Source organism: Ambystoma mexicanum, chromosome 2p, assembly GCF_040938575.1.
Source record: "Ambystoma mexicanum isolate Mex_15411 chromosome 2p, UKY_AmexF1_1, whole genome shotgun sequence".
NCBI lineage: Eukaryota > Metazoa > Chordata > Amphibia > Caudata > Ambystomatidae > Ambystoma > Ambystoma mexicanum.
Window position 1 is genome coordinate 1208831722 of NC_090923.1, and position 27398 is coordinate 1208859119.

General features: G+C 47.0%; 1 protein-coding gene across 4 annotated transcripts in view; it reads left to right on the forward strand.

Annotated features, from left to right (window-relative positions):
- FLNA (filamin A) overlaps positions 1 to 26913 on the forward strand; it is a 275782-nt gene extending 248869 nt beyond the window's left edge. For all 4 annotated transcript variants that reach the window (XM_069645454.1, XM_069645456.1, XM_069645455.1 and 1 more), the window contains one exon: positions 25694 to 26913. In XM_069645454.1, the coding sequence (XP_069501555.1) occupies positions 25694 to 25881 (188 nt within the window). In that variant the 3' untranslated portion in view covers positions 25882 to 26913. The remainder of the gene's footprint in view (positions 1 to 25693) is intronic.
- Positions 26914 to 27398: the final 485 nt, after the last annotated feature.

A 27398-nucleotide genomic window follows, 5' to 3' on the forward strand; every position in this document is an offset into this window, starting at 1 on the left:
GTCTAGATGCTCACCCGAAGAGTAGCCTTGCGCTTCTGCCTCTTCTGTTCTGGCAAGCTAAAGCACACCATAAAGTAAAAACATAAGATGTGTGGCGATGTAGGGGGCATGGTGCTAAGGAAGTCCAGACCCATCTGAGCAGAAAGGAACGAGTCTTGGGAGGGGCCTTAACTGAGGCCTAGATAAAATTCCTAGTGGCCTTTGGGGTTCGCTCTAGAATTAAACCTCAGAGTGGGCAACCCTGATATGCAGATTGAAAAGACCCAGAAAAGGTGTGTAACATTGTGAGGGTGCCTGGTATAATGAGCTATGCTGAACTCCATCCCCAAAGGAGGTGGGGGGGGGGTGCACAGTCCCGATCTGCAATTCACTGGAAACACCAAACTAGTATCCAGTTCATTACCACTGAGGCTGGGAGCACCCCCCCCCCCCCCCCATACCCACTAAATGTCCTCAAGCAGTGTAACAGAAATGCTATGGTCTCCCTTAAAGCTGTTGCTGGTAGGAAGTGGGAAAATATGTCCCATGTCTTAGACTCTTATGAAAATGCCAACCTGTAAAGCAGGCCATGCGGGGGGGGGGGGGCGGCTCTGGTGCCATCCACCTGCTCTAAGGTGTATGCAAGCGCCTAAGAAATGCTGCGGCTCAGACATTGTTTAAACGTGTAGTCCTAGAGTATAAACCAAAGTGCTATATACATAAAATGCAAATACAAACAAGGCTCCAGACACACGTGGAATAAGATCCATCATTTCTACTGAGCTGTAACTTCACGAGCTCCAGTTTAGAAGGGATTGGAGTGTGGGTAATGAAGCATGCAGGTAGGGGGAATCTGTATGAGGAGCTTGTCCGCTATACACCCATGCACTGTGCAATTGGTGCCATTCCAGAAGAGGTCGAACAGTTATGCATGGATAAGTATCACCGTGCTGCATATGTGAACGGTGCTAATCTTTGCAGAAAAAGTTTGGCTGGGACTTTGTACCTAGCCTCTAGCTGACCGAAATCCGATGGCCCCTAAGGCCAAAACACAACACGAACACCTTCCCTTGAGCAGAAAAATGCGAGTATCTGGATGACCACAACTGGAAAACCACACCAAAAGGAAATATGTAGAAGATGCATGATTTTAGTAGTTTGATCTCTTCTAGAACCAAAACCCCTTCACCTTCCTGGGTGTCTGGAGCCTAACTCTTTTGCATACTCATTTAGAATAGATTAACAATAATTACAATGGTGACCTACTGTAGTTTAGCGGAGAAGCTGGACACACAAGAATAGGCAGCTCCTACTTGCTCCGATCAAAGGGAGGGTAGATGCCCAAAGAATGTCTTAATAGAGCTGCTCTGGTAAGCATAGACAACCATGCAAGTTGTCTCTGGAGGAGATGTGCTCTATCTGTTAGGTAGTCCGGTGGAGGAAAGGGGTGAGTGGGCTGGAGAAATGGACCACACATAGAGGACTACTACATTAGGCAGTCACTGATTGCCCATCTTTCAAGAGAATAGAACAAACCTAAGTGTAAGATCCAAATGGGTGTCATCTCTCCTGCATTCCAGTGGGTCACTTGAATGCTTGTGTTATGTCACCTTTCCTTCGATGTGTGCTGAGGAACCATGTTGGGAGAAAAGTGTGAATCTCCAGTGCAGAGGGTGTGCTGAGGAAGACAGATACTGGGGAGATCGAGTGTGAATTGTCAGAGGCCCAGAGTATGCATAAGGGTCCACGTCACCAATCACAGCAACTGTGGCATTAGCAGAGGAAGGAAGAAGGGAAAGAGGAGGAAAAGGAGTCATCAGGGTTCTTTTAGAACTTCAGAAGGTCCTGCTCAAGATGCAGAGGGAGGGGGGGGCTGTTCCAGAGGAGGAATCCAGCTGAGGAACACGCTTTACACACAGAGTTGGTGCCAAAGGAGCGTACAGGTCTAGTAGGAGAGTATTTGGTAAGAGAGAGTTGCAGATCGTGTGGGCCCCAGGCAGCCTTGTGGATGATGCAGAGGGGTTTCAATTTGATTCTTGCAGCAACCGGGAGCCAGCGGAGGCTTTTTAGTGCAGGAGAGATGCGGTCCCTGGGTTTAAGGCCAAGGATAAGTCTGGATGTCCTATTCTGGTTTAGCTGAAGGGGTCGCAGAATGGATGAAGGTAGATTGTGGAGGAGGCTGTTGCAATAGTCAAGTGTTAAGTAAGAATTGGTGCAGTCACACTGTGTGAGACTACACAAGAGTTATCTGCTTGGTATTGGGTAACTCAGCTTTTGGTATAGGTCTGTACTACACAAGTTGGTAGTGTGACTGAGCAGCCAGGCTTCTCAAGAGGGGTAAATGTGAGCTGTACAAATGAAATCCGTAAATACAGGTAGCCAAATAACACATACTCAAGGTTTCAGTTATAAATAGTTATTTAACATCAGTTTTTAATAAGCATTCTTTAAAAAGGCATGAGATTGTAACAATACAAATACACTTTGAAATTACTTTTCAGAATCAATAAAGCCAGTGAAAAATCTTTGGATATGCTCAATAAATTTCTCCTACACACTGAGGTGACTTCAATCACAAGGATAGTATTTGCATTTATATATCCCACCAATAAACTTTGTAGATTCTGAGTTGCAGAAAGGAAAGGTTAAGGGAAGTAAAAAGGTTAGAACAGTTTCTCAGAAAATGTGAGGACTACTGAATCCTCCAATGAAGTCTAGATGAGCCTTTCCCAGCAGTAGCCGTGTTTAGCAAGCCACAACCTATGGGGGGGATAAGCAATACCAAAGTCAAAGGATTTGGAAGAGTGCCTTTAGGGAGCCAGGACAGCCAAAGTCAATTGGACACAGTTTATAGTTCTGTTGCGCTTCTTGGATACAAGTCTTCCACAAAGTTAGAGTTTGGAAAAATCGCTTGTAGGGGACACAAGCTGTTAAGCTTGTGGAAAGGGAGTTGAAATCAACTCAAAGTGCAAATCTCAAGTGAGAAAACACTACCTAAGGCGAGAAGGTAAGTACCCCCAAGCCCAAAAAAGTACCTTTTGGTTAGAAGAAAGGGGTCCAGCTGGATTCCGTCTTGCTACAGCCAAGCAGACCCTGGTTCCTGAGCCTCAGTCATGGGGGACAAGAGGAGGACATCTGGAGGGCTCCTGCGGCAGTACTCTAGGGGGGGAGGTGTATAGGTCATCGGCAGCTACGGGTTTTCGTTGTTTCAGTGGCACGTCACGGTTTCAGCGTTTCGCAAACATCACTGATGCAGTTCACACAGATTGTCTGGTGGTTTGGGGTCGCTGGGCAAATGAGCTGCTGGCCTTTGAGTGGGGTACACCGGGGTGGCAGGTTCAAGTGCTTCTTCCGGACAGTTCCAACTTAAATATGCAGCACCAGATGAAGAATGAAGATTTTTGCGGGGCAGACCCCTGTAGGAGACTTCACAGGATGGACGAGAGTGATGGTCACCCCTTGCCGGTTGCGACAGAATCGGCTCTCTGCATCATTTGATGCCAGGGGGCTGAAATTTAGAGAACTCAGGATGTCTGAGTCCTGAAGTTCAAAACTACTGTCAATGCTCCTTTCGGAGAGCAGGTTAGATGTTAGCCCCGGATTTGGAGTAACTCGGGATAGGTGGCCACAGAATGTTGTGATGTGTGCTCTTCGGAAACGGGCATGACTAGAGATGTGGAGACAGCCACCTATGTAGGAGGAGGAGGTGGAGCAACCAGAGGCCGCTGTATTGATGTGGGTGTCTACGACAGAGGTGCTGGAAGGACAAAAGAGACTGCCAACAGGTGGCACGGCACAGAGATAAGGACATACTTTAATAACCTCCTCGTGCGTGGTAGCCAGACCATTCCACCTGTGGTTGAACTGTTCTGGCTGGAAGGAAGAAATGCTCGACTTGAAGACCGGTCTAGATGCTCACCCGAAGAGTAGCCTTGCGCTTCTGCCTCTTCTGTTCTGGCAAGCTAAAGCACACCATAAAGTAAAAACATAAGATGTGTGGCGATGTAGGGGGCATGGTGCTAAGGAAGTCCAGACCCATCTGAGCAGAAAGGAACGAGTCTTGGGAGGGGCCTTAACTGAGGCCTAGATAAAATTCCTAGTGGCCTTTGGGGTTCGCTCTAGAATTAAACCTCAGAGTGGGCAACCCTGATATGCAGATTGAAAAGACCCAGAAAAGGTGTGTAACATTGTGAGGGTGCCTGGTATAATGAGCTATGCTGAACTCCATCCCCAAAGGAGGTGGGGGGGGGGGGGTGCACAGTCCCGATCTGCAATTCACTGGAAACACCAAACTAGTATCCAGTTCATTACCACTGAGGCTGGGAGCACCCCCCCCCCATACCCACTAAATGTCCTCAAGCAGTGTAACAGAAATGCTATGGTCTCCCTTAAAGCTGTTGCTGGTAGGAAGTGGGAAAATATGTCCCATGTCTTAGACTCTTATGAAAATGCCAACCTGTAAAGCAGGCCATGCGGGGGGGGGGGCGGCTCTGGTGCCATCCACCTGCTCTAAGGTGTATGCAAGCGCCTAAGAAATGCTGCGGCTCAGACATTGTTTAAACGTGTAGTCCTAGAGTATAAACCAAAGTGCTATATACATAAAATGCAAATACAAACAAGGCTCCAGACACACGTGGAATAAGATCCATCATTTCTACTGAGCTGTAACTTCACGAGCTCCAGTTTAGAAGGGATTGGAGTGTGGGTAATGAAGCATGCAGGTAGGGGGAATCTGTACGAGGAGCTTGTCCGCTATACACCCATGCACTGTGCAATTGGTGCCATTCCAGAAGAGGTCGAACAGTTATGCATGGATAAGTATCACCGTGCTGCATATGTGAACGGTGCTAATCTTTGCAGAAAAAGTTTGGCTGGGACTTTGTACCTAGCCTCTAGCTGACCGAAATCAGATGGCCCCTAAGGCCAAAACACAACACGAACACCTTCCCTTGAGCAGAAAAATGCGAGTATCTGGATGACCACAACTGGAAAACCACACCAAAAGGAAATATGTAGAAGATGCATGATTTTAGTAGTTTGATCTCTTCTAGAACCAAAACCCCTTCACCTTCCTGGGTGTCTGGAGCCTAACTCTTTTGCATACTCATTTAGAATAGATTAACAATAATTACAATGGTGACCTACTGTAGTTTAGCGGAGAAGCTGGACACACAAGAATAGGCAGCTCCTACTTGCTCCGATCAAAGGGAGGGTAGATGCCCAAAGAATGTCTTAATAGAGCTGCTCTGGTAAGCATAGACAACCATGCAAGTTGTCTCTGGAGGAGATGTGCTCTATCTGTTAGGTAGTCCGGTGGAGGAAAGGGGTGAGTGGGCTGGAGAAATGGACCACACATAGAGGACTACTACATTAGGCAGTCACTGATTGCCCATCTTTCAAGAGAATAGAACAAACCTAAGTGTAAGATCCAAATGGGTGTCATCTCTCCTGCATTCCAGTGGGTCACTTGAATGCTTGTGTTATGTCACCTTTCCTTCGATGTGTGCTGAGGAACCATGTTGGGAGAAAAGTGTGAATCTCCAGTGCAGAGGGTGTGCTGAGGAAGACAGATACTGGGGAGATCGAGTGTGAATTGTCAGAGGCCCAGAGTATGCATAAGGGTCCACGTCACCAATCACAGCAACTGTGGCATTAGCAGAGGAAGGAAGAAGGGAAAGAGGAGGAAAAGGAGTCATCAGGGTTCTTTTAGAACTTCAGAAGGTCCTGCTCAAGATGCAGAGGGAGGGGGGGGCTGTTCCAGAGGAGGAATCCAGCTGAGGAACACGCTTTACACACAGAGTTGGTGCCAAAGGAGCGTACAGGTCTAGTAGGAGAGTATTTGGTAAGAGAGAGTTGCAGATCGTGTGGGCCCCAGGCAGCCTTGTGGATGATGCAGAGGGGTTTCAATTTGATTCTTGCAGCAACCGGGAGCCAGCGGAGGCTTTTTAGTGCAGGAGAGATGCGGTCCCTGGGCTTAAGGCCAAGGATAAGTCTGGATGTCCTATTCTGGTTTAGCTGAAGGGGTCGCAGAATGGATGAAGGTAGATTGTGGAGGAGGCTGTTGCAATAGTCAAGTGTTAAGTAAGAATTGGTGCAGTCACACTGTGTGAGACTACACAAGAGTTATCTGCTTGGTATTGGGTAACTCAGCTTTTGGTATAGGTCTGTACTACACAAGTTGGTAGTGTGACTGAGCAGCCAGGCTTCTCAAGAGGGGTAAATGTGAGCTGTACAAATGAAATCCGTAAATACAGGTAGCCAAATAACACTTACTCAAGGTTTCAGTTATAAATAGTTATTTAACATCAGTTTTTAATAAGCATTCTTTAAAAAGGCATGAGATTGTAACAATACAAATACACTTTGAAATTACTTTTCAGAATCAATAAAGCCAGTGAAAAATCTTTGGATATGCTCAATAAATTTCTCCTACACACTGAGGTGACTTCAATCACAAGGATAGTATTTGCATTTATATATCCCACCAATAAACTTTGTAGATTCTGAGTTGCAGAAAGGAAAGGTTAAGGGAAGTAAAAAGGTTAGAACAGTTTCTCAGAAAATGTGAGGACTACTGAATCCTCCAATGAAGTCTAGATGAGCCTTTCCCAGCAGTAGCCGTGTTTAGCAAGCCACAACCTATGGGGGGGATAAGCAATACCAAAGTCAAAGGATTTGGAAGAGTGCCTTTAGGGAGCCAGGACAGCCAAAGTCAATTGGACACAGTTTATAGTTCTGTTGCGCTTCTTGGATACAAGTCTTCCACAAAGTTAGAGTTTGGAAAAATCGCTTGTAGGGGACACAAGCTGTTAAGCTTGTGGAAAGGGAGTTGAAATCAACTCAAAGTGCAAATCTCAAGTGAGAAAACACTACCTAAGGCGAGAAGGTAAGTACCCCCAAGCCCAAAAAAGTACCTTTTGGTTAGAAGAAAGGGGTCCAGCTGGATTCCGTCTTGCTACAGCCAAGCAGACCCTGGTTCCTGAGCCTCAGTCATGGGGGACAAGAGGAGGACATCTGGAGGGCTCCTGCGGCAGTACTCTAGGGGGGGAGGTGTATAGGTCATCGGCAGCTACGGGTTTTCGTTGTTTCAGTGGCACGTCACGGTTTCAGCGTTTCGCAAACATCACTGATGCAGAATGATGGACACCGGTTGGACTTTTCTTGCTCCCTCGGTCCTGCACTGTGGTGAGGGGACTCTGGATTAGGATTTCCTGCTTCTGGAGGGTCCTTAGGAGGCTCCTGGAGCTTTTGGCTGGGATTGTTCCGCGGGAGACATTGTACTCTACTATGGATACTCGACCCCTGGCATTGGGCTTCTGCAGAAATGGAGAGGCACAGCAAGTCAGGGATTGCACCAAAGTGGAGTTCGTCTAGGGGTTAGTTGGTCCCACTAGCCCAAGGGGAGAAGTCGTTCTGTCTGAGCTTCCCTGTCTAGGTGAGAAAGGAGGTCAGCACAGCAGCAGAGCTTCATCAGGCAAGGTCCAGGAGGTTACAGCGGGCTTCTCTTCACTGTGTCTTCTTCAGCAGTTTCTTCCAGTGGTCGACTCTACTTGTAGTCCCACAAACCCCGCTGTCATGATGCCTACCCCCGGGCATCCGGATCGAGTCCATCAGCCCTGGGAGCAGGCATCCAGATACTCATTAAAACCCCAACAGCCCCGGCTGGGGGCTGTTTCGATTCAGTCCTGGCGCCTTAGGCGCAAGGCTCATAGACCTTACTTACCTTATGCAGACCATACTGCAAATGAGTCCAAGCCAACGTGAGGCCTAGATAGGACTATTTATTACAGGGACTATTTTTCACTCGGGTGTGGTTCTGGGGAACTTCTTACCTGGGACTACTTTGCAGGCTATTTAAACCACGCCCGAACAGCAGCCCATGCTTCGCGTTATTCTGCATCCAGCAGCGTGACGCTCAGTGTCTGCAAGTCCGCATCCAGTCTTCTGCCATGCCCGCCTCGAATCCAGAGCTGCTAGACAAAAGGAAAAGTAAGGAGAAGAGATTAGATCACGGACATTATTTGATTACTTACCTGATTCTGGACCCAGCACATCTCCGAGCCTGGAAAGGACATTATTTCAGCACGCGTCGCTTCGCCAGCAGCAGCGCCGCGTTATACTCGCCAGTCCACCGCATCTTTCAACTCGGCGCTGCCTCCATCATTTTCTTTGTCGAAACCCAGCACCTGGGGGGGAAAACGAAAGGAATAACCAGGTGAGCCGAGAAAACCGACAGACAATCTCTTTGCCACCATAGACTTACCTGCTTTACCACCGGAGGTGGTATTCTTTAATTCGCCGCATCTTCCTATGCCGCACCTATAAAGGGAGAGAACACAGCAAGTTAAACTCATGCAACTTTTACCGGACAGTGTTTGGTAATACAGACTCTTACCTGAACGCCATCAGCTGCCCCCAGGCAATATTCGTTTGGACCCAGCTGCAACCCAACGAGGGAATGGAACAAGAGTGAACATCGGACATATTGAACTCTTGGAACTTTATAGACACTGGAGTCAATATTCCTCCGGAACTCCTCCAGCACCTTCAACCCAGTGAAGTAACTGGTATCTACGTGCCCCTGCATGCCATGCAGGATGGAGAGCTCATCATTTAAAAACATAAGGTGAGGTTACCAAAAGGGGTTATCGGAGGTGATTAGTGGGGAGAACGAGAACTGTTGGGGGGCCATCACTAAAGTCCACGGGTGGCTAAATCCCTTTCTCGACTTGCAGGAGAATACTTCGAGTTCAGCAGACAAGATTAGGCGGGCCAGTCCAGACTGTCATCTCTTCACTGCTCATCACATTGGTGGAGACCGCAGCTGTCCGGGTCCAATCGACGCCCCTGTGGGAACCAGGTGAGCGTAACACCCGCCTTTTTAAGCGAATTTTCCCATTCATGCACAGCCTAGACTATCAAACACGCAGCAGGGACAGCCAGCTAACCAATCGGGACTAGTTTCATTCAAGCACTCCTATAGACAAAGGACAGGGGAGTTTCAGGACCCTCCCTCACATCCTGTCCTTCCAGGCACACTGGAGCCATGGGCTGGGCTTCAGGGACAGGGTTCATGATTATTCTAGGTGCAGTGTAAATTTGTATCCAGAGTGAAACATTCACACTAGCCATTGGTTAGTGATATTTGACTCTTGGCGAGTAGGAAAGAGTCTCCTTCCTCACTTCCTGCCCTGTGTCAAGACTGTCTGTTATGTTTGCTTCTGAATCACTAAGCACTGTTAGAACCCCTTCCTCCTCTCCTGAGTATTCTGGAGAGACTTGAAGCTTCTTGCCCTTCTTTCTCCAGTCCGACTTCTTCTTGGTGACGAGTTACGGCCTTCCCCGGATGGAAGCTACAATGTCGCCGTATTAGATATTGCAGACACTGGACCCCCGCCCGAGAATGCCTGTGCAAGAGGAAAAAGCCAATGGCAGAAAAAACCTCTTGAAAGGCTGGTCGAGTGTGGAGCTCCGTTGGGATGAAAGGCGGTGGAGTAGGAGAGCATAAGTATCTGTAGGTAGGACGATCAAATGACCCGATGCTTCTAGGGGAACTGGAGTGCAGTGTGGTGAAGAGTCCACGATCCAGGTAAGCAAGCAGCAGAATAGACTGCACGGACAAAAGACCACTGTTCCAGGTAGGTGTAAAGCTAGTCCAAGGGAAGAGGACATTTCCGGGAAGGAAGCAAATGAGATCCTTTAACAAATGTGTGGAATGTAAGTGGCGAAAACGCTGTTAATAGCAGAGCGCGAAAGACAGGAAGACAAGGACAGATTAAGATAAGAAAGAAGCAAGCGTTTGCCAGGGGAGACAACAGAAAGAGGAACAAATGAGCGGTAGGACGAACACCGAAAGCTACAGCGCGTCCTGAGCTGGAATGGAGCGAGATCTGTCACGGAAAGGAAAAGGTAGCAAGAGATGGAAAAAGGCAACCAATAGGGAAATAACGAGCGCAGGAAAGTAGCCAAAGGCTGAAAGTGGAAAAAAAAGCGTCTTAAGACCCAAAGCAAGGTAACTAGCGTGTTTCAACGTGAAAGTAAAAGGCGGGCGAAGCACTGGAAAGAGAGAGGCATGACAAAAGACTAGTCCTGCAAGCGGAAAGCGTGAACAACGTAATGGAGCATAATAATGGTGGCGAAGCCTCCAGGAGTTCCACAGGCGCTAGGAAGGCCGACGCATGACACCCAGCCAGACCCACTGGAGCGAGAGGTGGGTTTCAGCATTGAAGCCCGCCAAAGACAAAATGAACAAAAGGGTTAAACCTGGTTTAGTGCGCAGAGTAAAACCCAAGGAAGACCACACAAGCGACAAATGGCGAAAAAGGAAGACCGTGCCATTTTTACAAAATGGCTCCCACGGGTGCAATACTGCAGCTGAGGGTTCAGCCTGCGGTAGAAACGCACAGTGGTAGGAAAATTTAAACCACTGCCACCAGCCATTAAAATTTGTGAGGGTAACATAAAGAATGTTACATGAGTAAGTAGGAAAAGGGGCTACTAAGTAATCCCCCCGGTACTTTGACATAAGATGGGGTGTACTGGACCTACATAGGAAAAACAGGTAAGTAATGTCAATTTCACTTTACTCCTCTTGGGAATAGCAGATTACCCGAGAGAATTAGTGTAAACCTTATGAGAAATCCAGAGGACATCTCTGTGACACTGCACTGAAGGTGCTGTGTGGCACAATACAAAAGTAGATGCCTATGGAATTTGTCAGACTCCAAGAACAAAGAAACAGAGTCCAAATCAGATCAAAAATATATGACCGAGTGAGAAAAAGGTCCATCTCACTCCAGGATAAAAAAAAAGTCCTAAAGTCCAGCAAAAGTGCTGGGCGTCTCTAAGCTTGAAGGGAATTAGCACAGAAATGAGCAATTTCCAAATCCACGGTTGCAAGCGGCAAAATTGTATTGAGAAAACTGAAGAGAACAGTGTGTGAAGCGTATGTGACAAGCGATGCGAATATAATTAAACAGTATAATTAAACAGCAGATGAGTGACTGAACTGTTGCAGCCAAGTCAGATATCATAAACAGAGTGGTCCGGTGCCACGTGGGGGCTCATTCAAAGGTCTCTGTTAGGTATTCAACTGAAAGGTGGCAAATGTAAAAAGGAATTGTGAAATCGAAGTGATCCTGCAACGGGTCAAGCCAAATCCTGTGCACATTTGAAAGTCTTTGATAGTTGATGCTAACTAAAATTGATCCAAACCCGGCTGAGGGAGACCAATTGTATTAAGAAGGGGATCTGAGCACGGCTGAGGGGAATCTGGGGTGAACCATGTGTCACCCAAGAAAGAATATCCGACGAACATTCAGAAAGAGGATCTGAACCTGGAAGAGGGGGATCCAAAGTGACGAGCATTGTATTAAAGGGATCTGAGCCCGGCTGAGGGGGATCTGGGGTGAATAGTGAATCACCTGAATTGAGTACTTGTAAGAGGAAAGTAACTTTTTTGTTTGTTTTGTTTATCCGGCCCTCTGAATCACGAGACATTGATAGGCAAATAGACTTGAGCACAGAAGGCTTGGATGCTAGTGATTGAACTGTATGCTCATGCTATAGAAGCCAGAGCATGTGCTACGCTAGAGTGAACCGCCTTGCCCCATGCTGAAAATGTGGGTAAGGGAGGCCAATGGCCTGAACATCCTGACATATCATTTTTGTGAACACTTCTTTCTTTTTCATTAACGCAACCCGCCACACTATTTGTATCTCACCACTAGGACTGCGTAATTAATATTTGATGGTCGTAGCTTTCTCCCATCTGTAGATTTAGGTGTAGATAAGCATTTATGAAGTTCAATAAACACCCTTGAACTGTGGTCACGTGTGTCTTACTGTTGATACAACGCCTTCCTTACATCCCTGACAATTCATGTGTGCAACGCCTCAGTAAAATAAATCAATGTTTCACTTTACTCAGACAATAGGTTTAGCTTGATCTGGGACTGCAAAGTAGGACGTTATTATTTTTTGTATCCCCCTCAACCCTTATGAGAAGGTACAGGATTTACACTTAATCTGCAGATTCATGGAGAGCAGTTCATTGGTGGCTTAAACATTCCAAAGGTGGCTGGAGTCTTATGGCTTTATGCATTCTTGTGGTTCCTCACTCCAGGCTGCACTTGAGGCATACACAGCGACAATTAGTGAGTCCCTGTACTTGGGGACACTTTTCTTCAATCAGTTCTTGTTTGTCCTCAGATACACGCAACTGTATAATGGTGGATGGACAAGGGAATCTCTGTGGGGCCCCCCTTTCCAGCGATTGAGAATTGTCAGCAGACAAATCTGATAGGCTAGGGAGCAGTGATGGATTCCTGGAGGTATGCAATATCTAGAATTCAGAGGAAAAGCAAATTTACTGCTAAAGGCGTCTGTCCTAAAATTTATTTTCAGGAGTAACTAGTGCTGATCTTCACAGAAAGGCAATATTTTTATAGGAATGAAAACCCCAGGCCATGTCTCATGGCTCTATAGATCTGGAACATGTTCCTGATCCAATTAATCTTGGTAGTCTAATCTAGCCAGACGAGAAAATGTGCAGATGGATTTCTTTTGTAGACCATCCCATGTATGTCATACTCTTTTTCTCACCTGTTTTTCTCTGGGTTGAGTCTTCTTGGGAGATCTTTCCTTCTTCCTGGTTGTTCTGGACTTGTACAGGTAAGGGCGCGTATCCTCTGGGTCCAGTGTGAGGTTCGCTGTCTGCCTCAGGAAGCAGGGTAGAGTTCAGGATCCAGGAAGGAAGCAGTGCGGCGGAATCCAGGAAATGAATAGGAGCGTAGATTCAGAGTTCAGAGCAAGCGGGTAACCCGCTAGCACGGGATCACAGGGCGCGGTCCGGGATGGAAGGAGGAAAGAGCTAAGTCATTGCGAGAGCAGGTCAAGGGGAGGGCAGCCTGGAATGGAAGGACAGAAGAAACTGGAAAGGGCACTGACGAAAAAGGAGCAGTAACGATAGCAATCACTAACAACGTGGAACAGTAGCGTTGAGACGCAAAGGGCCGCGGGGCTTGACTATTTTCTAGAAGGCAGCGCATGCAGCGTAAACGCTAGCGAGCGGCGTTCCTGTGCAGGCGGCCATGTTGGAAGGATTATTCACCCGATGTCGCGGTGCATTATGGACCATGAAGGCCATAGGGGGCAAACCTGGCGATTCATGACAATGTACCGCAAAAATGGAAGGTCCATCTGCTTTCTTTTGTTGCTAATGCTGCTTAGGGAAAAAGCACTCTGTACCTGTTGAGCATACTGCTCCAGGTCAATTGCCTGGGTTACCATATTTGGGGACATCGGGCGCTTCAGCGCCAGCACTTCTGCGTCAAGCCGGTCTTCGCCGGGCCGTGGCACTGTGGTGATCGTCTTCTGAGTCTTTCTTGAAGTCTCTAAGGTACTAGGTAAGCTGGTATTTTTTGCAATTCGATTCAAATATATTGGCATATTTTCATTTCTTTTTGCTCCATCTAAGTTGCCCTCTGTACACTATGCTTCAGTATGGGTTTTTCATGTGACTTAAATCTCTTGCTAGGCGTATAAAAAGCTAGACGACTGGCCATAGTACAGACATTTTTAACTTTGAAAACTTGATTCTTCTTTGACTCTCGTGCCAGAAACGAGTATGTCTTGTTCACATGAACTAGATGCACTTGATCCCTTGGCTAGGGAGTCTGACTCTAAACCCATCATAGGGGCTACTTTACATTCTGACACAACTCCTGAGATTTTTCACTGCAAGTTCATCTATAAAAAACTGATGCTGATTTCTCTCACCTTACCACTCTCAGCAGCATTAACCATGAGGACAAATCCCTTCTGCTATCTTGCTGCTCATCCTTACGAGAAAGTGAGGCCTGCCCGTCATCTGGTGACTATCTCTGGACCGTGATCCTTTATCAGAGTTTTAGCATGGGAACTTATGCCATCTCAAACCCTCCCCTAGCTAGATCATAAAACCTTAAAGAATGATGATCGGTCTGAAACCTCAGGTACCATTTGACCGCAGACCCTAAAATGTGGCTTACTTAATACCAGGTCACTTAATAAGCATGCCATCATCAACATCCATGATTATATCCTAGAGTTGAATCTGGATTTTTTTTTTTTTTTTTTTTTAACTGAATCCTGGTTCACAGGTACTAGTGGCCCCGTTATCTCTGACAACTCCTGATGAATATACCATTACCTGCCAGAATCGTGCACTGGGACATGGTGTCGGGGGGCGGGTGGGGGAATGTGGCAATTATTACTATAAAATGCTTGCATCTTTTTCGGGCTTTTAGTTCCTGTCGAAATTCTTCATTAAAAATGACTTAAACTCCTTGTGGTTGCGTGAACTTTGGCCTAATCTATTGACCTCCCGTCGATATGCCTAGCTTCAATGATGACCTCCTACTAGTTTTAGGAGACTTGAATGGTCCAAACTCTTAAACCTTATTAGTTGGTGACTTCAATCGATGGCTAAACAGCAAGTCTGATAAAGAGGCTACCGTATTTGTTGCGGCTCTAAATAAAATTGACTTATTAGCGTCCAATCGCAATTCCACCACAGCTAAAGGCAATACTCTTGATTGGGTTATTGCTAGGAACATTGATGTGCATATTAATAACACCACTGCATGTAAACGGTTGGATCATTATGCCACTGATTTTCGGATTCAGCTGCAGGATCTCCTTCCAAAAGTTTAAAATCCATTAATGAAAGTTTCTAGTCGAAACTTCAATAAAGTTTGCTTGATGGATCTACAGGCTTGTATTAATGAGGTCATGCTCGCCTCAAATGATTTTGATTCTCCAGTTAACTTGGGTCACAATCTTCACCTCAGTTATGGTTCACTCATAAACTTGGCACAATGAAAAAGGATAAAAGAAAGGCAGAGGTCAGGTGGCTAAAAGACCCCTACGATGTGAATAATTGTAATTGGAAGGCTCTTGAAAAGTCCTATCGGGCTGCAATTCTGGAAAGTAAAAAAAAATAATTAATAAGCAGATAGATAAAGCAAATAACTCCATAAATACGTTTTGAGTTCCTTAATCACCTGAAGAAACCATAAGCTCAACTGGAAACTATCATCTCTACTGGTCAGGATTGTACCAGACCGCAGACTGCCTTGGAAACTAAGAACCTGAAAGCTTGTGCGAAGATCAAGACTTTTTGTCAAAACATAAACCTGACCCCCAATTGCCACAAGTCTTCTTTGGTAGGGCAGCAACCTTTTGATTTTCATTGCGTCTCCATCCCTGACAGTCAAGATCTTGTCTACGATGCACCTTTCTCCAGCATTGGATCTTTCATGGATTCACATGCTTAGAATATTCCCCGTCGTCAGACTGGGACCACTCGGTACACATATATAGCCTTTTCCTATAGGAAAACTTCTGACACTTTTGTGTCCTATCTACGTCCTTTTGGGGCCCGCCTACGCATTCTCCGTAGGACGTCACGGTATAAGAGCCCCGCCCCCGCGGCTCCCTTCAGATTTCAACTGTCTCCAAAGTAGTGGGATCTCCTCGCGTCGTCTTACTATTTTGTACAAGGTTGTGTACTTGGAGTTGGAGTTAGGTGAATTTTTCCTTCATGTCGGGAAAGGTGCTGTTCCGTCCGTCCGTGCGTGACGTGCGGCTTGAAAAAAGTTTACGAGGGGGATGGACATATGGATTGTATATACTGTCTCCACCCTCATCATTCGGCTGATAACTGTGACATATGCAAAGGGTTTTCTCAAAAGACCCTCAAAGACCGAAATCGACAGCTGGTGGCATAGGTTGAATGATGGAGCGGGGGGGCATACCCCCCTTCGGAGGTAGGCTCCACACAATCAGCGAAATCATCACACCGCGCTGTATCGTCGGAACCACCGGCGAAGAAATCTCGACCGGCGGAGAAAGAGTCATCTCGGAGTCTCTCAGCTAGAGAATCTTCGTCGAGAAAATCGTCCTCTTCGTCAAAAAAGCATGACAAGGAAAGGCCGAAATCCTCCTCGGGTGATCACCATAGATCGACCACGAGTCAAGAGTCGAGTAAAAGCAGGCCTAGTGCAGAAAAGGCGGGACCGTCTAAACCACCTGCTAAGCCACCGTCGTCGACGGCGGTCCAGTCATCGGCCTCCTCCCTACCACTGACGCATGTGGTATCTACCGTCCCACCGACAATGACTGTGATGGTGGCCTCGTCAAAGGAGGTTCTACAGGAAGCCTGGAGGCCTGAAGTTTTCGATCCGATCCCTCCGGATACTTTACTGCAGGAACAGGCAGTGTCGCTGTCCTCGTGAGAGGACGAGAGCGGGAGAATAGCTGGCCCGGCAGACCTCGGGCTACGAGTGGTTGACAAGTCGACGAGGGGATCCGCAATTCCGGTGTCTGCCCCCCTTCTCAATCCTCAATCTGTTTTGTCATTGGAGATTTTGTCCACGCTTCATTCTTTAGTACAGTCGTTGGACCAGAGACTACCTCAGGTAAACCTGCCACAGTCACCCGTCAACGAGCCGGACCCGTCCCGTCCACCGACTCACGTACGCACGCCAGTCAGCACCACAGGCACCCCAAGAGGAAGGTGAGCTGCCAGATTCTGAGTCTGACAGAGGAGCCATGTCGGATATCTCATCATCCCCCTCCAGGGATCCAACCTGGGAGTCAGAGGTGGAGTTAGAAACCCCAAGGAGCCCGGCTCACTCCCGGATGATATTGCATCATTCCATTCTATGATGGAGAAGGCATGTAAGGAATTTGGTTTGTCCCAGGAAGAACCGAAAAAGGACTGTTTTCTGTCCGACCACATGGGTAAGAGAAGGAGGTCAGTGTTCTCAATACCCATACTAGATCATGTGTGGAAGGAGGGTTTGCAGACAATGCGTCACCCCTTTTCGGAACCGCCGGTAAAAGGTCGCCTTGAGAAAAAATTTAAGGCCCCAGAGTCTACCCCCAAGTGCTTATCCTCCAACCAACGCCTGAATCGGTGGTGTCGGCGGCAGCGGCGAGGAAAGCGAAGGCCCAGCACAAGTGCACGACTCCGCCTGAAAACGAGGCAAGACGTCAGGATGCCTTCGGCAAAAAAGTGCTATCCGTGGGAGCAACTACAGTAAAGGCCGCAAACTCTCTGGCTATTGTAGCCAGATACGACAGAGAAATGTGGCACAGGCTGGCTCCGTTGCTGGATCATCTTCCGGAAGAGCATAGGAAGGCGGCGATGTTACATGTCCGAGAGGGTGAGGAAGCCTCCAATCACGCAATAAACATTGCGGTTGACCTCGCTGAATCGGGCTTCAAGCAAGTCAACAATGGGGTCGTGTTACGACGACAGTCATGGCTTAAGTGTACCTACTTCAGGCCGGAGGTACAATATAAAGTATTAGATATGTCCTTTGAGGGAGACCTTCTATTTGGAGAAAAAGTAGATGAGGCACTAAGGGGAATTAAAGAGGACACGGACACGGCACGTTCATTGGGGGCCCTCCAGAGTGGCCGAAGCTACAAGTCTTTTCGTCCCTTTAGAGGGGCTTCAGGTAATTCCAGATTCTCTGCGTCAGGAGACAGATCCTTCGGTAGGTCGGCGTACCCCTCCCAGGGATACAGGCGTGCTTCCCAAACAGCAAACCGACGCCGGAACTTCCAGACCTCCAGGAAGAGACCATCCTATCCGTCGTCGTCGAGAGAGAAGCAAAATAAAGATCAGCAATGACGGGCAACACACTGTTCTGGGGGGAGAGTATCAGCCTATGTCGACGAATGGGAACAAATGACGACCGATCAATGGGTGCTGGACACAATAAGGAACGGGCATTCTCTACAATTCAAGCGCAGCCCTCCGCACATTCCACCTGTGTTCGTCGCTCATTCCCATCTGAGGGTACTGCAACAAGAGGTAACACTCATGTTAGCAAAAGGTGTGATAGAATTAGTTCCAGCATCACAGAAAGGTCAAGGGGTCTACTCAAGATACTTCATCGTGAAAAAGCCAAACGGAAAATGGCGTCCCATTCTAGACTTACGCGATCTCAACAAGTCCTTAAAGAGCCTAACATTCAAAATGCTCACGCTCCAGGAAGTGATCCGAACCGTTCAAGAAGGGGATTTTCTGGCGTCCCTGGATTTACAGGACGCGTACTTCCATATTCCAATGTGTCGGAAACACAGGAAGTTCCTGAGGTTCGTGATAGGGCGGACTCACTACCAGTTCACGGTTCTTCCCTTTGGGCTCAAAACCTCCCCCAGAACGTTCACGAAATGCCTGGCCCCAGTAGCGGCCTGGCTAAGAAGGCAAGGCCACCATGTATACCCATATCTCGACGACTGGCTGGTAAGGGGATCCTCCCCAGCGTCGACCAACACAAGTTTGCAAGCCACCATGCAGCTTCTACAACAGCTGGGATTTGCCATAAACTTCAAAAAATCCTCGCTGATGCCATTGAGAACGTTGGTGTTCCTGGGGGCACAGTTCGAGACCCGATCGGGGCTGGTGATGCCTTCCCTCGACAGAATCTCAAAACTCAATCAACTGGCGAGTCGACTACGGCGAAACACCAAGCTCTCAGTGAGAAAATACGCTTCGGTCCTAGGGGCCGTGGCATCCTGCATCCATCTGGTGGCAAACTGTCGCCTATTCATGAGGCCAGTTCAGGAGTTCCTCGCGGACAGGTGGACACAGGCCCAAGGATCGTGGTCAGACAAGATGGTCATCGACGACGACAAACTGCTTCGGACTCTTCAATAGTGGCAGAGTTTCCGCAACCTGAACGGTGTACCCCTACAGGAACCGGAGTTCCAGCTAACCATAGTCACAGATGCGTCTCTAACTGGCTGGGGAGCTCACATTGGAGCTCAGAGCAGTGCGATAGGCCTTGAAGGCGTTCCTACCACACATCAAGGGATCGAGAGTACGAGTGCTGACGGACAATACGACGGCCATGTTTTATTTGAGAAAACAAGGGGGGACGCGATCCAGGACCCTTTCCATGGAGGCCCAGAAAGTATGGCATTGGGCATTAAAGCACGAGATTTCCATTGTGGCTCACCATCTCCCTGGAGTGAGGAACTCGCAAAGCGGATTCCCTCAGCAGAAGGATGGCCCAGATACACGAATGGGAAATGGACACAGTTGAGCTGACAAAAGTTTTCGAGAAATGGGATCACCCCCCACTTGACGTCTTCGCAATGAAGGAAAACAAGAAATGCGAGCAATTCGCAAGCAGATGACCTCAGGAGGGTTTCATGGGGGAGGCGTTCTCCTTCCCATGGATGGACAAGTTCCTTTATGCTTTTCCTCCGTTCCCCCTCATACGGAGGACGGTGCAGTAGATACGCAGGTACAGTCGCCGGGTAATTCTAGTGGCACCGTACTGGCCGAGGCAACCGTGGTTTTCTGACCTGCTTCACCTGTCGCTGGAACAACCAATAGCGTTTCCGAGAGTCCCGAACCTACTGTCCCGGTTCGGGGGATTGCCAGAAAATTCTGCAAGCGGCTCGGGCCCCTTCTACCAACAAATCTTACACCTATAAGTGGCGAAGGTTCTGTGAGTGGTGTCGAGGACAACAAGGTCTACACCCGTTAAAGGTGACTCCGGAGCAAGTTCTGCCTTATCGGCTTCACTTGGCAGAGGGGGGTTTATCTTTCACATCGATAAAGGTGCACCTGGCGGCCATCTCTAGGTTCACGAGGAAGAGACAGTCGTCTCCTCTATTCAGCGACAGACTATTGAAACACTTCATGAAGGGTTTATTTCAAACTTTTCCCCCAGTAAAACGTTTTCCACCAACATGGAGTCTCAACGTAGTGTTGGCAGGCTTAATGAAACCACCCTTTGAGCCTATGGCCACGTCGGACATGAAATTCATATTGTGGAAGTTGGCATTCTTAATTGCTATCACGTCAGCTAGGAGAATCTCGGAACTGCAAGCGTTGGTCGTAGACCCTGCATACCTAAGATTCTTTAAAGACAAGGCAGCATTATGGGCAGGAATTCCGCTAACGGACATATGCCAGGCTGCAGCATGGTCGGTGCCCCACACGTTTACCCGCCACTACTGCCTTACGAGGCAGCATGCGGACGAGGTGCAGATGGGAAGAGCAGTCCTGCGTCATCTGTTTCAATAAGGTAAACTCTACACTGTGGAGAGTTTTTTCTACCTGTTGGTGACCGTATGCTTTATGGAGGTACAGATATATGGGTAAACTTATTTCTTGTGTACCTATGCATTGTGTATTGTTGTGAATGTATATTGCATTGCATTCTCACCGCCGTCTTCAGGTTTACTGCTATACAATCTATTCTAAGCATGTGAATCCATGAAAGATCCAATGCTGGAGAAGGGAATAGTTTCTTACCTGTAACTCCATTTCTCCAGCATTGGTATCTTTCATGGATTCACATGCGCCCGCCAGCCTCCCCAGAATGCAATGTATATGCTTGATAGGTTTAACCCTTCCTACTTTGGAGGGACTGAAATCTGAAGGGAGCCGCGAGGGCGGGGCTCTTATACCGCGATGTCATACGGAGCATGCGTAGGCGGGCCCCGAAAGGACGTACATAGGACACAAGTGTCAGAAGTTTTCCTATAGGAAAAGGCTATATATGTGTACCGAAAGGTCCCAGTCTGACGACGGGGAATATTCTAAGCATGTGAATCCATGAAAGATACCAATGCTGGAGAAATGGAGTTACAGGTAAGAAACTATTCCCTTCTTACTGCCCAGAAAATGCCATGCCACCTGAACCAACTCTCGATAATAGAGATCTTTGCTCCCTTTCTTGTTAGATTAGTTAATTTTTCATTCGATCACAAACTGGTGCCGGATGACATTAAGGTGGTTACAGTTACCCCCTTGCTGAAGAAATCCATTCTGGACCCTAAGGAGGCTGGGAATCTAACGCCTATTACTAACTAACTTCTTGTTGAAGATTTTGGACAAATTTGCTACAACACAATTTGAGGATTTTGTGGAGTCTTCGGATATCTTGCATCCCAGACAGTTGGGATTTAGACCTGTTCATAGTACTGAGACAGCTTTGCTTGATTGGGCGCATTCCTTCCTGTCGCATCGGATGTCCAGAATTTGTTTTGGGGAAGCAGCACCCTTCCATTTCCTGTGGTGTTCCTCAGGTAGCCTGTATGTCTCCCTTACTTTTTGATCTTTACATCAGGTCCTTGTGCAACATTATCAAAGATATGGGGTCTTCTTTACTAATTATACCGCTGACCACACCCAATTTGTGTTTGAATTATCCAGTGACTACAATCTTGACTCAAGCCACCCGGAGTAAATCTATTCTTTAATTGAGCCCTGGATGAACACCAATTGCAGTTGCCTTAATGGCAATAAAAATGAGCTGCTGATTTTTGGTCTCAAACAAAGTCTAAACTAGACCCTAAATACCAGTCTTTTCTCCTTTTCGCCTGGATGACTGTAACATCCCGGTCGCTGAAAGAGTTAAAATGCTTGGCACTTATCTCGACTCTTCGCTTACCGTCCATTTCCATGGAAATCGGGTGTCCAAAAATTGTATGTTATCTTCGCTTGTTGAGGAAAACATGCACATTTTTGTATGATGGAAAAATGGTGTCCCTTGCTCGGCCCATAATACAAGAAATGCCTGTCCAAATTCCAAACAACTCAGAATAATGCAGCCCAAATTGTAAAAGGCAAATAGAGGCAGGAACAGATCTGAGTAAACAAGATCTTCATTGACTCCCCATTGCCGATCATCTATCTTTTAAAGCCGCTGTGTTGTTGCACAACTGTCTCTATGGTGCTTCACTTGCCTACCTTAAAGCTATGATTTCTCTCTGTTCCGACTATATCACTTTACTGCTCCAGCACGGGTCAGATGAAACCTCTGTTTTAAGTGGACTAACCGCTTATGTAAAATCCTTTCCAACCATGTCAGCTAAAATCTGGAATTAACTTCCCCTCGATTTGAGATTCCAGAAAACTACTCTCTGATTTTGCTCCAAGCTGAAGATTGTCTTATTTGAGTAACTTTTATAACTGGGTCTCGCCACTTTTCTAGTGCTTCTTTTTGTCTCGTCTCCTGTTGTGGTCTTGTGTTAATGCTTTGGTGCTCTGTGATGCCTGCAGGCTTTGGTGCCTTATAAATAAATGAATAAAAAATGATTTCTGCTCACTGTTTGTACAACTTAAAGTGGTCTGTGGGTTATCCTGATGGCACCACAATGTCCCCAAGACCCTAGTCTATGGAGAGTTGGGTGGCCTAATCAAGATGGCAAAGAAATTCACCAGATCATATTTCAAGCAAATGGACCACATTGTCTGGTCTCTTGAGGGACCTCCATTTGCTATGTTGTCCATTTTCCCACCTACCTTGCTGTGTGGGGGTTCTGTTGCATGCAGAATCTATTTATCTGGCTTCAGTGCATACTTGAACGGGTCTTAAACAAGCTTTAGCATAGTGTCTATACCCAAACAGCAGGTAGTGTAATTCAATGATGAATTTGCTGCCACCAAGAAGGAAACCTCACTTGCCATTGGACAAAGTAAAATATTCAACCAGTTTACTAGGCAAGCATATCGTTTTATTTTTTAGATACTACCCAGGTTTGATGACCGAAAGGTAGTGGAATGGAAGGAGACAAAGGGACTGATTGTCAATATTATCCTATGGAGGAAAGGGGAACGGGGAAAGGCAAATTCTTTACTTACCCAGATTACTTGTTAGGACGATGGGGTGGGGTGAGGTTGCTGAGGTTTGATTTCCCACTGTTGGTTCCAGTGAAAGGCGGCCAGGAGCTGCTGGTGCAAGGATTCTTCTGATCTGGTCCAGATGCAACCCCTGACGATGAAATGCAAGATTCACCAATGCAGGACCACGCACAGGGACACGAAGAACTCAAGCCATGAAGGAGTAGATGGCTCAGAATTATCTCGTACTCAATCCTGCTGCGATGCAACTCTCCCTGCATCACAAATTCCTTTCCACGAGCATCTATAACATTTCTTTTGACCAGGAATAAGCTGGTTGGCATGTATGGCTTTAAACTAGGATGTTGCTATCTTAAGAGGATGCTGTGCCCTGTAGATTGCGCATGCGTGGTGCTTTTGTTGCTTTCCAGTACTTGCTTGGAAAAGCTGCTACAATATTGACATTTGCCCAAGTGCTGAGTTTCAAACTACGCAGAACTATATTCTACATGGTGGAGGAAATTTGATTCAAAGTTAAGGCATGCACTTATGTGGATAGACCCTGCAGCTGTGCTTTCTATCCGAATGCCCCGGAAAGTATGAGCACACCAGGGTCCATGGACAAGTGCTTACGAGACTTCAAGCCTGAACGATGTTTTGTGAAGTCTGAGGTTTGGGGGCGCCAAGTTGTAACTGTGGTTCATAAAAGCTTGATTCCCATTCAAACGCGTAACCCTAGACCGATGCCCCACACTCGAATGAGTAGTTGGTGTCCGGGACATCCTAAAAAAAAAACCTGGGCTTGGAAAGTAATTTTTTCAAAAACGAGTACACTTTGAAATAAAGATTGGCACCTGTCTTCGATAACTTCAATTCCAGTCAAAATTCAACTCCTCTCCCAGCATGCATGAGTCATGATGGATGCCCTATGCATTATTTTTAGTAACTATTATAGTATGTAACACATTTAATAAGGCTGACACAGATATTCTTTTTCTTAATGAGTGGAAGCAAGTCTGTTTAAACCGCACCGGTTTAATACAACTTGCAGAGCTAGGAGCTTGCATCCATTTTTAGATACACTACCATAGTAACAAGAGAAATGCATTCCAATGGAGGAGGAACTAGCCCTGCTGTCACTCGAACCAAGCCCAACCTGCTTTTCCCTTTTTTGGCTTAAATCACCTATTTCTTAAATTCCGGAGCTGCAACCAACTCCACCTTAACGTTGTCTGCAATCCACTTCCTCCAGAGGACCAGCTGTGCAGAAACTCTGGTAACTCCTACGTGGGATGGACAGAGGGCAGGACACAGTACATTTGCTTAGCCTTTTTTTCAAGCTTTAACATGCTTCTACCTGAGCACTTCCGCCCAAGTGACAAATGAGGTTGGCAGAGCCTGGTGGCAGCATGTTGCCCAGAAAACGCTAAGTGGACTCAAGAGGAAGCAAGGGAGAGCAGTTCTCTCCAACTGAGCCTCACTTTATAAAGAGAAGCCATGAGGCCTAAAACACGCCTTTTGGGGCTCAGTAGCAATTACCATGTATCAAGTCTTGACCAGGCACTCTCTCGGCCCGACCTGTTATGCAGGTACATCATGTGCCGTGGAGCACATGGTAGGCTTTGCCCATCAACCTTCTCACATAACGCAGACTGAATTACTGATGCCTGTATCCTGGTGTGTGGTTTGCCCAGAAGAGCTGTAGCATCAAGTTTGTTTTCTGGCGCGCAGAGACTGGTTCTTAAATGCTAAGATTAGTCTAGGCTGGAACCCGAATAGCTCTCTCTCGTTCTGCCCAAATGGGAAGGACGAAAGGCCTACATGGGAGCCATACAGTTAGAAGAGAGCGGCAAAGAGCCATGCCAAGTAGGTTCTAATCTACACCCTTCATGTGATCAGGTAACCATAGCCTAACAAAACAAATTCTGCATCGAGTCTTACTCTGCAGAGAGGCACAGGAGTCTAATAAAAACTTCCATAATTTGCAACCCTTTCCATTTGGGGGCAAGAGAGGGGTGCTGGGGAGTTTCTGGCCCCCAACCTGAAGGCTTCCATCATTGATGACTAGGATGTGTGTGGGGGTAAAGCATTTGTCAATCTGAATTGGGGATGCTGTTGCGTGGATCTTGGATTGGCACCAACTCGTGATCCTGTCAATATATCACAACCAAGTGTTTAGAAGGCACTGTCTGATTGACACATGTGACATTATGTTTTGAATGGAGTACATATAAAGGTGAAGCATTTGAGTGATGCGTTTTTTTAATGAGTCATAGCGAAAAAGTGGTGCAGCGGTTTATGTAAAGTTTAACATTACTTCCTGAGCTATTGGGGCTGATCTTCCTCCTCAACCCCCCCCTTCCAGAGGAGAGCAGTAGCCGTTGCTCTGTGCCATGTGTATTTCCCTTTGCAAAGCCCATCTCACTCATCGCCGCGGTTCTTGTAGAAATGCTTGTAACATTCTTCTGGTTCAACTCTTATTGACTTTGCCGCATTTCCATGTAAATATTCCTGGTTTCCTATGTACACGTGTAAAGAAACTATTTTGCTTCACTATATTCCAGTTGAGATCATGGCCCACTAGCCCTTTATCCCGTCCCTGCTTGCCTTTCTCAAAAGTAACCTCACTATGTGCAACTCAACCTACACCTCTTTTCCTCCAGACTAGTTGGAACACCCCCAGCGCGGGTACAATATTCCAACACTGAGACAAGTCACTGTGTCGTGAAATCACAAAGGTGGTGCATTTATGAATGAGTCCTGTCATAATGACCATCTGGTTCGCGTTCAAGGGAGATGCGACTTCGCCAGATGCATGGCCCGCAAGCCCCAACTTCCCAACTATGAGTTGACCGACCAAACTTTCTGACCGGCTTTAGCTCCAAATGATTGCCCTTACTTCTTTGACACTAGCCCAACATACCATTTGACTTATTAGCCTGATCACAAATGGGAATTTGTTTCGTGGGAAAGTAATCTGTCACTTTGCAGAGGAATTGATACTTGAGACTATGCTTTAAACAGAGAACCTTTTCCTTCAGAAGTTCTAACTTTGTCTATCTTTTGTTCCTCTAGGAAACAACATGCTGCTGGTAGGCGTGCACGGTCCCAAAACGCCCTGCGAGGAGATTGTTGTGAAGCATCTGGGCAACCGCCTCTACAACATCACATACCTACTCAAGGACAAGGGAGACTACATTCTGGTTGTCAAGTGGGGGGAGGAACACATTCCAGGAAGCCCCTACCGTTTATCTGTGCCGTAACCTGCCTGCGCCCAAACACGCCCACACTGCCACCCACCTTCCAGCCAGAAAGTTATGCCTCCCTGGCTCTCCATTCTTTGTACAGCCACTTTCTGACCACTTGCCTGAGGGGGAGACCAGTTTTGTGACCTCACCCTACCTTCACATCCTGGTCGCGGCTTGTCCTGTGCAAACATTGAAATGCAGCGCTCAGGTGTCTCGTGGTGAAGGGTTTTTTTTGTACAATATTTTTGTATGGAAATTGAGAATAGTTCTTTGGAATGCACCTTTTCATGAATTCCCCTCCTTGCTTGTTCGTCCACACCCTCTAGACTTATTTTTTTTTCTTTGTACAAACTCTCACTCTCTAGCCCAACCTTGAGGAAAGGAAGCACTTTTATGAAGAGGGAGGACGGACTGGCATCCCTCCCTGGTAAAGTAACGATCACCCTTCTCCCTTTAGACCAGTGGGACGGGGCTCGGTTTGCCCTTTTGCACTTAATTGGCAAATAGTGCCGCATTGCCCTTCCCAACCCTCAATCCCATAGTGGTCTGTCAGGCTTGAACTGTCGGGGTGGCCCTGTCCCGTTGCGAGAAGGCAGCGCCCTTTGTACATGTTGAACCAGGTTGGTCTTCCACATTACAACTGAATGGACGCTAGTTTTGTTGCTTGGTTTTCCTTCCAGGATTCAATGCCTCGCCCTCCTGACACCTTTCTGTCATCTGCTTGTATATCGAGCACTCCATGCAGGTTGTGGCGACTCGTCCCCATACGCTGCTGCCCCCCCCCCCCCCGAGCCATTCAACAAACTATCCTGTGGAAGCTAGGCCTGTTTTGATCCACTATCTAGGGTCAATGGTCTAAAGGAATCCTTTGTCCTGCATTACTGGCCATGCAGAAAAGGGGGGAGGGGTTGCCCTCACATTGCTGCTGGGTTATGTTTGCTTACCAGCTAACCAAAACAGTTCATTTTTATAAAAAAAATATTTTTGTGCACGACTACAGTACTTGGCTCTTAATGATATTGAAATAAATAAAAATATCTGCTATAACCCGTGTCTGGTAGCATCCATTTTGTCACCATGAGCTTTTAAATGAAGTGGCAGAGGAGCAAAAGAGCAGAGTTTCTTGGAGATGGAGGAAGAGGGCTCAGAATACAGGGTGGGTATTTTGTGGCGAATAAGCCGTTGGGGTTGTGTGTTTTGTTTGGTCATGCACCATAGAAAAATCGTCCATTTGCCGTCGAAAACTGCTTGACCATCTACTTTGCACGACTGATTTTGATGTTGGCTTGACGTCATCGCTTGGTGCCCTCTCCAGCTTGAATGCTTTGATTTCAACCACTGATTTCCTAAAAAAAACACAAAAAGCTGATAGTCTTCACTTCTCAAACTGACCTATCACACAATCTTTCCCAAACACTATAGAACCGAGCTTGCTCTTCAATATATCGACCAGGAACAGAGGCTGAAGTCGTACAGGTTTTGTTTCCACTGGTACTTTTCGTTTTGAAGTCATGGCCTTGGTGCTAACAGAA